At 34.7% G+C, this 15,729-nt stretch overlaps 1 protein-coding gene across 1 annotated transcript; it reads left to right on the plus strand.

Annotated features, from left to right (window-relative positions):
- The first annotated feature begins 375 nt into the window (after positions 1–375).
- On the plus strand, positions 376–15,690 carry Polr3A (RNA polymerase III subunit A). The gene is made up of 27 exons (XM_085189569.1): positions 376–589; positions 724–859; positions 1,130–1,279; positions 1,950–2,291; positions 3,218–3,372; positions 3,532–3,709; positions 3,923–4,060; positions 4,420–4,617; positions 5,246–5,370; positions 6,091–6,202; positions 6,370–6,602; positions 6,721–6,821; positions 7,336–7,471; positions 7,932–8,045; positions 8,339–8,458; positions 8,819–8,898; positions 9,233–9,346; positions 9,802–9,959; positions 10,444–10,616; positions 11,399–11,503; positions 11,953–12,142; positions 12,805–13,023; positions 13,200–13,318; positions 13,841–14,056; positions 14,236–14,329; positions 14,701–14,901; positions 15,455–15,690. The coding sequence occupies exons 1-27, from the start codon at positions 546–548 to the stop codon at positions 15,674–15,676; spliced, it is 4,173 nt and encodes a 1,390-aa protein (XP_085045695.1). The 5' UTR covers positions 376–545; the 3' UTR covers positions 15,677–15,690.
- Positions 15,691–15,729: the final 39 nt, after the last annotated feature.

Here is a 15,729-nt window from a genome sequence, read left to right on the forward strand (position 1 = left end):
ATTACATCAATTAATTTTACCATATTTGAATATAAATATTAATGGCCTTTGTGTTGTATTAATTCAATATTTTTTCTAATTAGGAATTATGGAAACAAAAATAGACTATAAGATGTAGGCTCTTAACTCATTTAACATTTACACGAACGTATATCTGTTCAAAGCTAAAATCTAAACTGGGAAATATCTCTAGAAAATATCTCTAGATATTCTAATATAATTATTGTATAAAATTTGTAAAGCCATTTATTTTATCAGATAGTAAGAAAATATCGACTTCGACCCGCAAATCAATTGTATACCCTTGTATAAATTTTATGTAATATATTGTATTTATCGAAACAGCTGTCAAATCATCTAGTATATGTTCCTTGTGTCAAATGTTAATAATTGTCACCTGTCATAACATAAGCAAATGCCGTCTATTCTGTTTAATTTATTGTAAAAATTTAACAAGTTTTCTTCATACAACAATATCATATATTTTAACATAACATGGCATTCTAATTGATGTGTTTATTTAGTATTATAATATTATTTTAAAAATGCCCAAGGAACAGTATCGTGAGACCTACGTGGGCAGGAAAATGTAAGGTTATATTTACGTTTTACGAATAAAAAGAAGTAATATTATACTAATGTTATTATTATAAAGAAGTTTTTCTTATTAAAGTTAATTTATTCTAAATGATCGGATTATAATTAGGCAGTATATTTTTTTAGCTCGCACGTAACATTTAATGTGGATAGTGCATCTGATATTCAACAAGCAGCACATATACAAGTTATTACAAAGAACTTGTATGCTCAAGACGGACAAAGAGTACCAGCTAGCTATGGAGTCCTTGACAGGCGGATGGTTTGTATATATAATCTTCCTCCAGGCATTAATCCTGGTGTATGTTGTCAGGGTCTGCCTTCCTGCTCAACCTACTCCACCTTTTAATTTTATTTTCTTTTATTTAATGCATTTATACAATAGAGAAAATATGCTAAATTCATAATAATTTCTTATTATGTTCATGTTAAAGTTCATAATTAAACAAATAAAATTGAACAATTGATCTGTTATTAAAAAAATAACTGCCTAATAGATAAAATTGTATCTTTTCATCTCAAATATTTACAGGGAACTAACCAAAAAGATGCTAAATGTGAAACTTGTGGACTTGGTTTGGCTGAATGTGTGGGACATTATGGATACATAGAATTGGCATTGCCTGTATTTCATGTTGGCTATTTTAGATCTATTATTACTATCCTACAGACAATATGCAAGGTGTGTGTTTAATTATTTTCTTTGATATTAAAATTATTAGTAATTTAGTTACTGTTGGTCCAGTACCAACACTAACTATATATTAAATTAAGGAAGGGGAGGTCACGTAAAAAGCATGAGGATCCCCCGGAGGGTGTGTATGAAGAGGTTTATGACGGTGGACGAGGCATAAGGGGTATGTAGAGACCGTAGCGTATGGCGCTCCATTCTCTCTGACTACCCTGCTAGGGGTAAAGCGTGAAGCTATGTTATGTATAGTGTTGATTAGCTGAACATTATCAACGAAACAACCACTTGCTCAGATTACTATGTCTGCAAAAATCAGTAATAAAAAGTAGTGATAAAGTAAAATATAAAAATAACAAACAATAAACTGCTCACAATGTTATAAATAATAGTTAAAATAAGGTGAATGTTAAATATGTTAGATAGAAAATTCAACAAGTACCAACTCTGGTTTTCAGTGCCTGGGAAAGTATACAGCTGCAAACGAAACTATGTTTTACTTATAATAGATTATAATTATTACAATAAATGTATTTAATGATAACTTTATAGAAAATAACAGATAATCGACACTACTGTAATTGTTAGCTAATGAATATAATTTAGATATTTTGGTTTCCAATATGAAAACCAATTTTTTTACTTGATTTATATGTTTTATTAGAATTGTGCAAAAGTAATGCTACCGGAGCCAATAAAGAAATCTTTCCAAAGAAAATTCATGCATCCGGAACTATCTTATTTACACAAAAAAAATCTTCGGGCAACTGTTTTAAAGAAGGCTAAAACTTGCACTAAATGTCAACATTGTGAATCACTCAATGGTATAGTTAAAAAGAGTCCAGCTGGTATTTTAAAAATTATTCATGATAAATATAGAAATAAGAAGCCTACAGATGCATTGGTTCAAAGAGTTTTGAGTGACTTCAATGAAGCAAAGGAGTCTAATAAGGAGTTAGTGAATATGATCAATAGTGGGCTTATAATTGAACTTAGTCCTCTTGAAGTGAGTTATTTATATTTATTATATCCTCAATATCTGTTACTATAATGTTGGCTAGCCTAAAGAAATTATATTAAATTGATATATAAAGTAAAATTAATTCACAATTTTAATTTATCTATACTAATATAATAAAGCGGAAGAGTTTGTTTGTTTGTTTGTTTGTTTGTTTGTTTGTTTGTTTGTTTGTTTGAACACTAAGATCTCTGGATCTACTGGTCTGATTTACATTGTTTTTGTTTTGTATAAAAGCTGCATTCTTCAGAAGTGCTATAGGCTATATAACATTACATTACACATATAAACTAATATATTTTAAAGTACTTTCTAATTTGACATGCAATTTATTCTGCCATGTTAATAACAACCGTCGCGTCGCTACGCAACCGGTACCGCGACAATTTGATATTCATCCTTATGAAGTTTGATAAATAATTAAGGAGATGTCACTTCGAAATGACCTAGCCTTCGGGCGGTATAGTATGAGTATGACCGACGCGAAAATATTCTTATAGTTTAAGCAGGCGTAGCCGCGTCCGGGTCCACTAGTAATAAATATGTGGGCATTATCTAGTAGTGATCACTTGGGGGAATGAAATATTTTAATTTCTCCACTAATAAACAAAGGCAAAGTAACCACTCAGAATTCAATCTTGAATTCAGATTTGAATGTTAAGAACAGTGTTTTGGCCAAAAAGAATGTTAAATCATAAAACATATTTTAGTGAATTTAAGTATTTGGTAAATTGTAAAGAATTTTGTTTAAAATATTTTGTTCCCGTAAAATTTTCCCCGGTGAAAATTTTCCTGAAGAAAAAAAATCTAGGGAAATTGTTAGAGGAAATCCTGGTACATTCATATTTTTGTATGGAATATAATTATTATTTTTCTAATGCAATATATATGACAAATATATATTTGTTTACTAGGTATTAAACCTTTTCCGACGTATTCCCGATGAGGATATTCCCCTATTGGGAATGGACGCGAAAACGTCGAGGCCGGAAGACCTGATCCTCACCAGGTTACCTGTACCACCGCTTTGCATTAGACCAAGTGTAGCTTCTGATATTAAGGCTGGCACGTGAGTTTAAATCTATGTTAAAATTTAAAATAAATTGAAGAATTGTTTCTTTGCGTGGCGCTAACTCTTATATACTGCAGTCAGATTTAGATTTTATTTTAAATTTTATTCGCAATCTAATAATTTGAATTTAATTTATTCTGATAATTTAATTTTTAGAAATGAAGATGATCTAACAATGAAGCAATCAGAAATTTTATTAATCAATGATGTGATATCCCGCCACATGGCCAGCGGTGGGAAAAGTGAGCTAGTGCAAGAGGACTGGGACTACCTGCAGTTGCATGCAGCGTTATATATAAATAGTGAAATGTCTGGTATTCCATTGTCCATGCAGGTTAGTTAGTTTTTTAAATTGCTTGATGATTTGTTTCTTTTTTATTTCTGGTTTATTTGTATTAGTCTATTTAAATTTTCAATTAAAAATACTTTTAACGTTTTATTTATATATATTTATATATTTTTTTGCCATTTTATAAGATATTGTTAGGAGGAAGAGTTTTATATCATATAAATTGAATTGTTATACTATGTACATTTTGCTCTACAGCCAAAAAAACCCGGCCGTGGTTTAGTACAACGCCTCAAAGGTAAACAAGGTCGATTCCGCGGCAACTTATCGGGCAAGCGCGTGGACTTCTCCAGCCGGACGGTTATCTCGCCGGACCCTAATTTGCAGATACAAGAGGTAGTAAAGTTAAATTATTTGTTTTATATGTATTTTGCGAAATTCAAATAAATTACAGTTTTTAAATCACATTCTCCACCTACTCCACGTTCTCGTTATATTCTTGTTATATTTACTAAAGAATGTTTAATAATTCGTTTTGTCGTAACTAAATCAGAAGTCAAATTCTCATAAGTCCCAATATTCTCCAAAATGTCTTATCACAAAGTCTATTTATCGAGTGTATTTATTATATTACCCGATATTATTATTTTTCTTTTTTTAAGGCAGTTATTTTTTTATATTGGTCTAACTCCAATTTTTTGTATTGGTTATTTATGGCTACTAGATCGAAAAAACCCTAAATTCTTCTCCACCAGGTTGGTGTACCAGTCCATGTGGCCAAGATCCTAACATATCCAGAACGAGTGTTTCCTGCTAACCTACAGTGGCTCAGGAAGCTGGTCTGCAACGGGCCTGATGTGCATCCTGGAGCCAACTACGTCCAGCAACGAAGAGTTAGTCACAAGAAGTACTTGAAGTACGGTAACAGGGAGAAGATTGCTCAGGAGTTGAAGGTTATTTTTTTTTTGTTTTATCCTTTGTTCCGTAAATAGCAGGGAAGGTAAAAATACAATCGAGCTTTTTTGTAGGCTATTATCAGTGAGTCGTAAAATTTTGCCATTCTGTGAACAAAAAAATAAAAATATTTTACTATTTGTTCATACCTCTTGCTCATAAGTATTTTTGCGTAAATAAATTTTTTTTTTTTTTAAATTTAAAGGTATCAGGACATGGCCCCGCGCTTCTTAAATAAATGTTAACAACATACACACATTTAAATTTCACCTTAGCTTAAATATAACATTTAGCCTAATAAACAAGAGCGCTTGGAATTTATTGAAATGGGATCGATTCAATCTTTCATATTTTATTTGAAATTTTTTTAAGTGTCCTCCACACAGCATGGTAGTTTGAAGGAACATAGTATTAAGACATTCCGTCCACCATTTTACGCCGAATTCTGAAGATATTGCGTGTTCAGTGGCGAAACGCCAGAGCGAAGAAATGAATATATTAAATATTTTATTTCCTCGAGTGGGAAACGAACCTGCGCGATGACTGGCCTCCATTTATTTGAAGTATTTTATCAAATTGTAAATTTTTGCATTGTGCTATAATTGTAATATAACTTTTCTTTTTCAGTGTGGTGATATAGTAGAAAGGCACTTGGTGGACGGAGATGTAGTGTTATTCAACCGGCAGCCATCTTTACACAAGCTGTCTATTATGTGTCACAGGGCGAAGGTGCAGCCGCAACGTACTTTCAGGTTTGATATGTTTTTTTTGAAAGAGTAAACTATTAATAGGAAGAACAACTATTAATAGGAAAAAAATAATATGTGTAAAATTTAGGCTTTCTAGTATTATGTAGTTTGCCCCCAATTTTAAACAACCTTTAACGTTCGACGGTAGCAAAGGCCTATGTCAACATATTTAATACGAGCGTTTCTTCTTTAAAGTAAGTGAGCGTGAATTTTATGTACCTTTAGTTGGCGCCATCTCTAAAAGGGAACCACGGTACTGAGTACGTATGCCGTCTTAACTACATATTAGACTAATAATTCTCAATGACGTAGGTCTAGGAGCTCTGGGATCACAGTTTACGACGTGAGGGAATGGATAATAATTTAATAATATTTTTATTTCTTCGCTCTGGTACCTAGGCAAAAAAGCGCAGTGTTGAGTTTCGGCATACAAATAGTAATGCCTCGAAAAATTCAGCGGGAAGTGGGGAACGCAGTGTCTTAGTTATTTTTCATGATTTTATAGGGTTATTCCACACTTAGGAAACAAAAATACTTTTTTGGAAAACATAAAAATTTTGAAATTTTTATGTTTTTTAAAAAAGTGTCTTTTTATTAGGTTCTCTCTATCTACCCTGCTATATGCAGGATATATCGTGAAAGAGAAAAAAAACTATAGTCAATTGTGTGACACAAATTGATATTTATTCCACAATTACTTTATATTAAAAAAACATATTTCAGATTCAATGAATGTGTATGTACCCCATACAACGCGGATTTCGATGGAGATGAAATGAACATGCACTTACCTCAGACCGAGGAGGCGAGAGCTGAGGCGCTTATACTTATGGGGGTAAGTTAAGTGGTATATTTTTTACAAAGACATGGTAACAGGTTTGATTTTTTTATATACGTTAAATACACATATTCCCTTAAGTCTTAGTAAATTATCAAAAGCTTAAAATATATCATACAAATTAAAAAACCGTATAAATAACACTATAACGTTTAACTCTACAGAACAAATCGAACCTGGTGACACCGCGCAATGGTGAACTCCTCATAGCTGCCACCCAGGATTTCATCACCGGTGGATATCTGATCACCCAAAGGGATACTTTTTTCACCAAATCTGAAGCTCAGCAGTTGGCTAGCTGTCTCCTCGCAGGTCCTGATAATTCCATGAGGATTGATATGCCACCACCAGCTATTATGAAACCGAGGATGTTGTGGACTGGGAAGCAGATTTTTAGGTATTTTTTTTCAGTTTATCTTTCCCTACATACTTCCTCATCGCAGCCATTTTGCTTTATCAATATTAAGCATATATACGTATTTATGTGTAAAAAATATTAATTGTTTTTTTTTCAGTTTGATAATGAAACCGAATAAACGATGCCATGTCAAAGCTAACTTGGAAACGAAAGGCAAAAATTATACTAGCAACAAAGACATGTGTATACAAGATTCGTGTAAGTTGAATTATATATCTGTATATAAATATTAGGTTTAAAGAAACTTTATAACACACTGTCACAATGTCACTTATGTGATAACACAATTTAACTTAAAATCTATTATAATATAAATATTAGGTCAACGTAGCGTAGTGGCACAGCGTCTGACTGTAAACGCAACGGTTGTGGGTTCGAAATGAATCGTTTTTATTTTCACTCTCTGGTCACAAACTCTTGTTAAATTAGTTCGTCGATAATTAGATTGAAAGTGGGGGACGGTGTGGCTTAACTAAAGTTAAAAAACGTTTTTTTGTCTCCTGCACATCTTACTATATGGAAGCAAATTAGGGAGCATAGTGATACATTATTCTGTTACACAACTTGTGTCTAGTTTTGAGACATTACTTTCGACCGATTGTCTCGGAAATCCTTGGGACCTATATCTAGTGGGCGTAAAAGAATGCCTGTGATGATGATTTTGATCTTAAAGAAGAAAAAAAAATTATAAATATAAAATGACTATTTTCAGATGTCATAATAAGAAATTCAGAACTAATCTGCGGTTCTATGGACAAAAGTACCCTCGGTTCAGGAACTAAGACTAGCATTTTCTACATCCTGCTAAGGGATTGGGGAGAGGAGTACGCTGTTCGGGGTATGTGGAGGTGAGTGCTGGTTCTTATATGACAAAGAGTCGGCTGCGTCATATTTTTCTATTACAAATTTTATTTTTAGCTTATGTTTAGATGTGGCATTGAGATTTTAGGCAAACTGCTGATCTTTGATCAAATGGACAATTTTATGCTTAATTGAGGCGCCGTACCTTTTTACATTCAATTGTTAACTTAAATCATTTGAGCTTCACGTCCCGCATGTAGCGAGGTAGGCAGAGAGAGCCTAGTATTAAAGACTCAATGTCCCATTTTTCCGCGAATTCTGGAGGTACTGCGTGTTGAGTGGCGGAACTAAAAGCCGAGTTTTGCCTCGACACCAGAGTGAATAAATAAAAATATCAATTTAAATAAATATTTTATTTCAAACACTTGTCAATTCCTGCCTCAATTCAAATAATTTATTAAATCAAAAAAATATATAACTTATTACATATATGTTATATTTTTGCAGGCTAGCGCGTATGGCGTCTTACTATATGATGAATAGGGGGTTCAGCTTCGGCATCATAGACGTGACCCCCGGCAAGAAGCTTATTGAAGCCAAGAACAAGTTGTTAGAATCTGGGTAAGAAAATAATATCTATGCTAATATTGTAAAATTTATGAATTTGTTTCTTTGAACTCGCTATATCAGCTTTCGCTATATTTGATAGTCCATTTATAGAGGATGGCTTTAAGCTATATTTCATTATGTTAATTGTTTCAATGACCTGTATAGTGCCTGCGTTCGAAGTTACCTTAGGCACTTATAATGTGTCATACACAACTCTTAATCATTTTTTTAAAACCACAAGCAAATCTGTAGGCAAAAGTTAGTTGTTAATAAATGAGTAACAATAAAATTAACTTTTTATTTAGATATTCCAAATGTGACGGCTATATCCTGGAAATGGAGAAGGGTACCCTACAGTGCCAGCCGGGATGCACCATGGAGGAATCTCTTGAGGCTGTCATGTTGAGTGAACTCAGTAGTATTAGGTTAGTTTTGTAGGTTTTTTTTATTTAAGCATATTCTTCGCTTATGTTATCATATCATATCGCAACTATTCGCTGCGATTTACTGTGAAATAGATTTATGGACAGTAATTTGTAATTGTAATTTTGCTGAGTTTTGTTGTTGTTTGTCGTCAACGTCTTGACATCTTAATCAAAACAGAGTGTCTTAAGGCTACGTTTCATTAGCCTACATTGCTATAAATACGGCGTGAAGCTTTAAAAATCATATATGTGTCTAGGAGAGATAAATATAACATATAATATAACAAGTTTAAAAATATTATCATAATGGATTGTTAGCTTTTATTAAAACGATATATCTATATTTATTTTGTTCTATAGAGAGTTGGCAGCTAAAGCTTGTTTCCGGGAACTTCATCCAACTAACGCGCCTCTCATAATGGCTCAAAGTGGCTCAAAAGGTATATTTTATACCTTTATACATGTTTTAACCATTTTTGAAATTATTATGGATGCGCATATTATTATTTACAATTTTATGGCTTTGTTAAAAATATAACGTCGATTGCTGGTATCGATGGCATTTATCGATTTGATGGCAAAAGTCACTTAAACAAAATTACATTTTAAAAAAAAAAAAAATTTCCTGCTTTACTTATTTATGCGCCTTATTTTATTCGCTCTAAAATTTCTTGGAAGTAAAATTACATAAAACAAATTAATAAAAGATATTGGATTTAATATTTTTTTCAAACAAAATTCTGCCTTATTACATTGCTTGCATTATACAAATAGGTTCGAATATCAACATATCTCAAATGATAGCATGCGTGGGCCAGCAGGCGCTCAACGGCAAACGTGTGCCCAACGGATTTGAAGATCGTTCTCTGCCACACTTTGAGAGGCACTGTAAGTGTATTTTTTTATTATAGATTAATTTCTTCATTCATTTGATCATTATTAACTCATTAATTTTGTTTTTTGCTTTATATTACAAATATATTTGAAAATATTTCAAATTTATTTTTATTCTTTATTTTAGCTTCACGCTGTATAACGTACATAGCAGGGTAAAACACTTCTGTTCCTCACTTTCCGCCGAGTTCTGGTGCAATCATGTTGAATGGCGGAACTCAGCGACGCATTTTGCTTCGTGAAGACCAAAAAAAACAATTTCCTCGAGTGAGCATCGATTTCAGAACCTGCCGCGTTTACAGTAAACCCTTGTGCTCCTGTCACGACTATTTAGATATATTTTATTAGATAGACCTTCAGAGAAAAACTCGCCATCTGTGGTCATTCTTCCTGTATTTCCTTTTCATTACGAAAATAGAAGAAGATATAACATTTTTCATACTTTCCAGCAAAAATCCCTGCTGCCCGTGGCTTCGTAGAGAACAGTTTCTACTCAGGTCTTACACCCACGGAGTTCTTTTTCCATACTATGGGAGGGCGAGAGGGATTGGTCGATACCGCTGTTAAGACTGCTGAAACTGGATATTTGCAGAGACGATTGGTTAAGGTGAGTTTAATGACAGAAGTTATGATATAAAATGTTTTCGGCTCACCCTTGATAAAATAGGAATCTGTACCTTACAAATGTTTTTGAGATAAATTAGAAAGAAGAAATGTTCAAAACAGACAAAGTAGTACATCGAATGATATGTCGTCATCGTTACTTATAATATGATTATTTATGGTAACACTATGGTTTCCCTCCCTCAGATAATTTTAGAAATTTTCAAAACTCGAATACAGAATATATTAGAGAAGAACGACTTTAATTACCACAGAATGACTTTAAAATTACCAATTATATACCAAAAGGAATGAGGTTCACACTTCACATCGAAGTAACTCGTTCGCCCGAGAGGAGAAACGAGAATATAACCAGTGCGTTTACAGTCAGATACTGTGTCGTTACGTCACGACAACCTCAATTATGAGCAATAATAATATATATTGTTTACAATAATATCTAATTAAAGAATTATTACCTTCCTCAGTCGCTAGAGGACCTGGTGCTTCACTACGACATGACGGTGCGCAACGCACCAGGCGAGGTGGTGCAGTTCCGGTACGGCAGCGACGGTCTCGATCCCACTTACATGGAGGGCCGCGACCGCCCCGTCGACCTGCACAGAGTGCTGCAGCATGTGAGGGCCATGTGTACTATTAGGTAGGCGTAGCTTAACACCGTCTCTCGTACGGCAGGGTAGAATCTTGTGTCAAGAGACTCCGTTCTTTATGTATGTTGTTTTCAATGAAAACAAAAGCAAAATATCGTTTTATTTAAATAACTGTATGTACACCCTTTTTGATTTGGTTGTAAAAGTATAGAAGAAAGTAGAAGATATATGAGATTACTTCGAATAGATTTACATCACATGTGTGAACTGATGATCACTTGAGTGGATATGTGATCTTATATATGGACGTGAGATCATACATGCATGATCTCACCTCATGCATGTTCACATGTAGGGTTGTATTATTAGATATTTTATAAATAAGTCTCTACTATTCTTCTCTGCTCTACCTATCCCGTAGAGAGAACCTGGCAACCTAGTTTTAAGACACTCCGTCCCTATTCAGACACTTCTGTACCCAACTTTTCGACGAATTTTAGGGGCATTGGTGTGTTGAGTGGCGGTGGTGGTGTGGCTGCCGCAGTGTTAATACAGTCGCAAGTTTGTGCTCCTGCGCCAAAATACCATATAGATTTGTTTTTTTATTTAAAAAAAATATAAAGACTATCCTGCTTAAGTTCCCGGAATAAAATTTACTCTCCTGGTTGACGCATTGGTTGTGGCAATGCGGTTATATATTATTTATTAAAATAAATAAGCTACACACTGTATCCCTCATACAACAGGGTAGGCAGAGAGAACCTAGTCTTAAGATACTCCGTCTCCTACCATATTAATTCTTGATTCGTAAAATCAATCCTCACAAATATAGGGAAGAAGAACCTTTGGATGGCGATGGTATTGTAGTAGCTGCTGAAGAGACACTAGCGTTGGATGATTTCAAAACATGCCCTGTTGAATTTAAGGCTGAATTATTGTAAGTACTTTTTTTGAAAATTACTTCTTAGTTCAATCAGTCATCATATCCAAACATTTTAGTATTTACCAAATAGTCGACGAAGTTTAGTTTTAGTCGACGGTACTTCCTATTATTTTTGAACATTTTGTAAAAATTAGTCTTAGTTTTTTAGTTGAACCTAATTTGACAAAGTTGAAAGTGTATTTTTTTTAAATATCTCAACAACTATTTCTACTTATAACTGTAATACAATATTTGGATTTTTTTTAAGTGACGAATAAAGTGTACATAACTAAAACCTCCTAATATTTTTGAAAAATACTTGAAAATTAGCAAAATCTAGTAACGGTTAAAATTGCTATCCAGTTAATCCAATCATTATCCAAGATAGATAATTATTGGATTAACTGGATAGCAATTTTAGATGTATAACTATCTGAAAACTAAACTAACATATTGAATTCCAGAAAATTTCTCAAAACAATAGCAGATAAAGTCCGTCTACTACGAGCCAAATACGCAAGTTGCGGACCTATAGCGTTACAGCTGGAGCGACTAACGCTTACTCAACTAGTCCAGTTCATAAGAGTGTGCCATGACAAGTATCAGAGGAGTATTATCGAACCTGGTACTGCTGTGGGGGCTCTTGCTGCTCAGGTAATATTTAAAGTATAGATAGTCATTTATAAAATAAAGTTTTTATATACCTAGAGGCCTTTTTTGAGAAAGGCCTCTAGGTATATAAAAACTTTATTATATATATTTAATTGTCACCAAGCATAAAGATTATTTTCCATTCCATTATTGAATATAATCGTTGACGTGAGTGGAGAGTAAAAATGTCACTTAATAAATTAAAAGACAACTCTCCCAAACACGTAACACTCACTACGATTTTTTTGCACCTTCAAGTTGTAACCCACATGTAGCACGGTAGGCAGAGGCACCTAGTGTTAAGACACTGCTCCCCACTTTCCACGACTTGTCTTGTAATATGATCTCATAAATATGTTAAATATTTATTTACTAATTTATAAACAGTATTAAAACGCCTATATTTTATTACTTAAATTAAAATTAATCGCCTTACACCTTGTATTTCGCACACTGTGGGGTAGGCAGAGGGAACCTAGTGTTTAGATACTCCTTTTTCCACTTTCCACCGAGTTTTGGAGGCATTGCGTGTTGAGTGGCGAAACTAAACGCCGCGCTCTTCCTCGATATCAGAGCGAAGAAATGGAAATGTAAATTTAAATAAATATTTCATTTCCTCTGCTTCTACCTAAGTTATATATTTATAATTATTGTTTATCTTCCAGAGTATAGGTGAACCCGGTACCCAAATGACCCTCAAAACTTTCCATTTCGCCGGAGTAGCGTCAATGAACATCACCCAGGGAGTTCCCCGCGTTAAAGAAATTATTAATGCATCTCGTAATATATCCACGCCTATCATAACTGCTGAACTCATGGACCCGTATGATCAGGAGTTTGCCAGACGAGTTAAGGGGAGAGTGGAGAAGACCACACTGGGGGAGGTGAGTTTGCCAGTTTAATAATTTAGTTGGATAATGTGTAACCATATGTTGCAAACGCTATATTTGTTCTATTATATTTTTATGAATATTTATTGTTTTAACTTTTTCTAAATTTATTTTAAGTTCTTTATTGGAACTGCAAATTAATAATTAAAAAGTAAATCTATCATATACAGATAACAACTTACATAGATGAAGTCTACCTTCCAAACGAGTGCTTCCTTCTGCTGCGTTTGGACGCGGAACGAATTCGCCTTCTTTGCTTAGAAGTTAACGTTCATAGCGTTGTTTACTCGTGAGTATTTTTAAAAAATATTTTCTTGTGGCATTTTGCCGTATTGGCATAGCGTGTGACTGTAAATGCAACGGTTGTGGGTTCGATTCTCACTCTCTCTTGTTTGCTCAATCCGTATTTAACCTTTAAAAATTAGGTATACATAGGTAACCTAGTACTTTTGTGTACCTAATTTTTATTAATCCTCAGAATTATTGTACTACTCTATCACTACCAAACTACTTTTTTTTAATCAGCTTCACGCTGTATCCCGCACACAGCAAGGTAGGCAGATGTAACCTGGTATTAAGACACTCCGTTCCCCACTTTCCGTCGAATTCTGGAGGCAATGCGTGTTGAGTGGCAGAACTCAACGCCAGCCTTTGCCATCACACCAGAGCGAAGAAATGGAAATACAAATTTTATATAAATATTTTATTTCCTCGAGTGGGGATCGAACCCACAACGAACCACTTTACAGTCATACTTTGTGCCCCTGTGCAGCGACTGGGCATTTATTTATATATTTTTATTTTCTTTCAGAATATGCACATCAAAACTAAAACTAAAGTCCTGTAACGTGATAGCAGTATCAGAATGGGCGGTCAAAGTGTATGCCGACGGTCGTCCAACGAGTGGGGGCTGGTTGAACATGGCCCTGCAGCAGCTGGCACGTCAGCTCCCATTGGTTGTGGTGAAGGGGCTGCCGAGGGTGTCGAGGGCAGTGATCGCGTGTGATGATACTGTTGCTATCAACAGGTGATTAAAAGTCTATTGGTTAATAAAAGATATGCGGTGCTGAGCTCTGAATGAATTGTGATTATATGTGACATTTAGATGTTCTGGTTGTGAACGTGAATGAAATTCTTAATTATAGCTTATTAAATCTAACTCAGTCTATGAAACTTAAAACTTAAAACATTTTTGTATAATTTCAGATACAAACTGTGTGTGGAAGGTGATGGGCTTAGAGACGTAATGGCGACATACGGCATTGACGGGAGGAAGACGTCTTCAAATAATATCTTAGAAGTAATGATTTTTCACGTTGAAAATAAATTATTACATTTTATTCCCCTATCGGTCTGGTGTCGTTGTTTTGGTTTAAATAGACATAATAATGGGATGAAATATCTCAGAATCACTGTATATCCCGTATATAACAGGGCAGATAGAAATAAGTTAGTAACTATATATTCCGTTCTCCAATTACGTTTATGAACTGTAACGATAGAAGAAACTGGGCAATAGAGGAACAAAGTCGCGCTTATATAATCAAAATTAAACTAAATTTATATTGTACACATTGCAGCGTTGCTTGGATTTCTTGCTTACTAGCAAGAAACTGAACAAATGGTGCCAAACCTATTCTATTTGGTAACAACTTTCGTTCCATTCCGCAGGTATTCCAAACCCTGGGTATCGAAGCGGCAGCATCCACTATAATGAGCGAGATAGAGGCGGTAATGGCGGGCCACGGCATGGCCGTCGACCGCCGCCACGTGGCGCTGCTGGCGGCGCAAATGTGCGCGCGCGGGGAAGTGCTAGGCATCACCAGGTACGGGCTGGCCAGGATGAAAGAAAGCGTCCTGAATTTGGCTAGTGTAAGTATTGTTATCATTGGCTCTGTCTTTATTTTGTATCACTTTTATTCAGCTTCACGGTGTATCCCGCACATAACAGTCGGTCAGGTCGGCAGTGAGAACCTGATGTTAAGACAGTCTGTTCCCATTAGGAAACTTTTGTTCGTTACTGTCACCGAATTCTTGAGGCATTGTGGGTTGATTGGCAAATCTATAGGTCCGCCAATTGATTGATCCTTATTTTTTGCCTCAATACCACAGCTAGGATATTTTCATAGCTCTGGTAATGAGGCAAAAAATCAATCAATCCGAGTGGGAATCGAACCGATATCACTCATATTTTACAATCACACGATTGTGCTCCTCCGACAAGGTGGCCTCAATTATATATTATCTTAATTTTATTATATGTAAAGAGTTAAATTTATATTTTTAATTGTAATTTTGTTACAGTACGGCGTTGAGTTGAATCTTAACTTAACACTAGGTTTTTAGGTTCTCTTTTCCCCTCCATTTATAACAAGGTTCTTCTCCCTAAAATATAGCTTATATCAAATGTTCTAATAAATTACAGTTCGAAAAAACAGCCGACCATTTGTTCGACGCGGCGTACTACGGACAACGGGACCGTATTGAGGGGGTCTCGGAGTGCATCATCCTGGGGGTCCCTGCAGGCATCGGTACCGGGGTATTGCAGCTGCTGCACCATCACCCGCAGCACCCCCAACACCCCCAGGGTGCCAAACCCAAGTTGTTGTTTGATAATCCTGAGTATCATAATTCTATATGGGAATAATAAATTGATAACATTTATTTCTACTGTTTTTATTTCATTTTATTTTACAAAAT

The sequence above is a fragment of the Heliconius melpomene genome, chromosome 8 (assembly GCF_056956725.1).
Source record: "Heliconius melpomene rosina isolate 202511_hmr_F chromosome 8, ASM5695672v1, whole genome shotgun sequence".
NCBI lineage: Eukaryota > Metazoa > Arthropoda > Insecta > Lepidoptera > Nymphalidae > Heliconius > Heliconius melpomene.

What these genes read in the sequence shown, in the direction of transcription:
- Polr3A (XM_085189569.1), top strand. Translation starts at nt 546, where the DNA reads ATGCCCAAGGAACAGTATCGTGAGACCTACGTGGGCAGGAAAAT. An exon ending in ACCTACGTGGGCAGGAAAAT is followed by an intron (nt 590 to 723) that starts GTAAGGTTATAT and finishes ATATTTTTTTAG; the next exon opens with CTCGCACGTAACATTTAATG. An exon ending in TCCTACAGACAATATGCAAG is followed by an intron (nt 1,280 to 1,949) that starts GTGTGTGTTTAA and finishes ATGTTTTATTAG; the next exon opens with AATTGTGCAAAAGTAATGCT.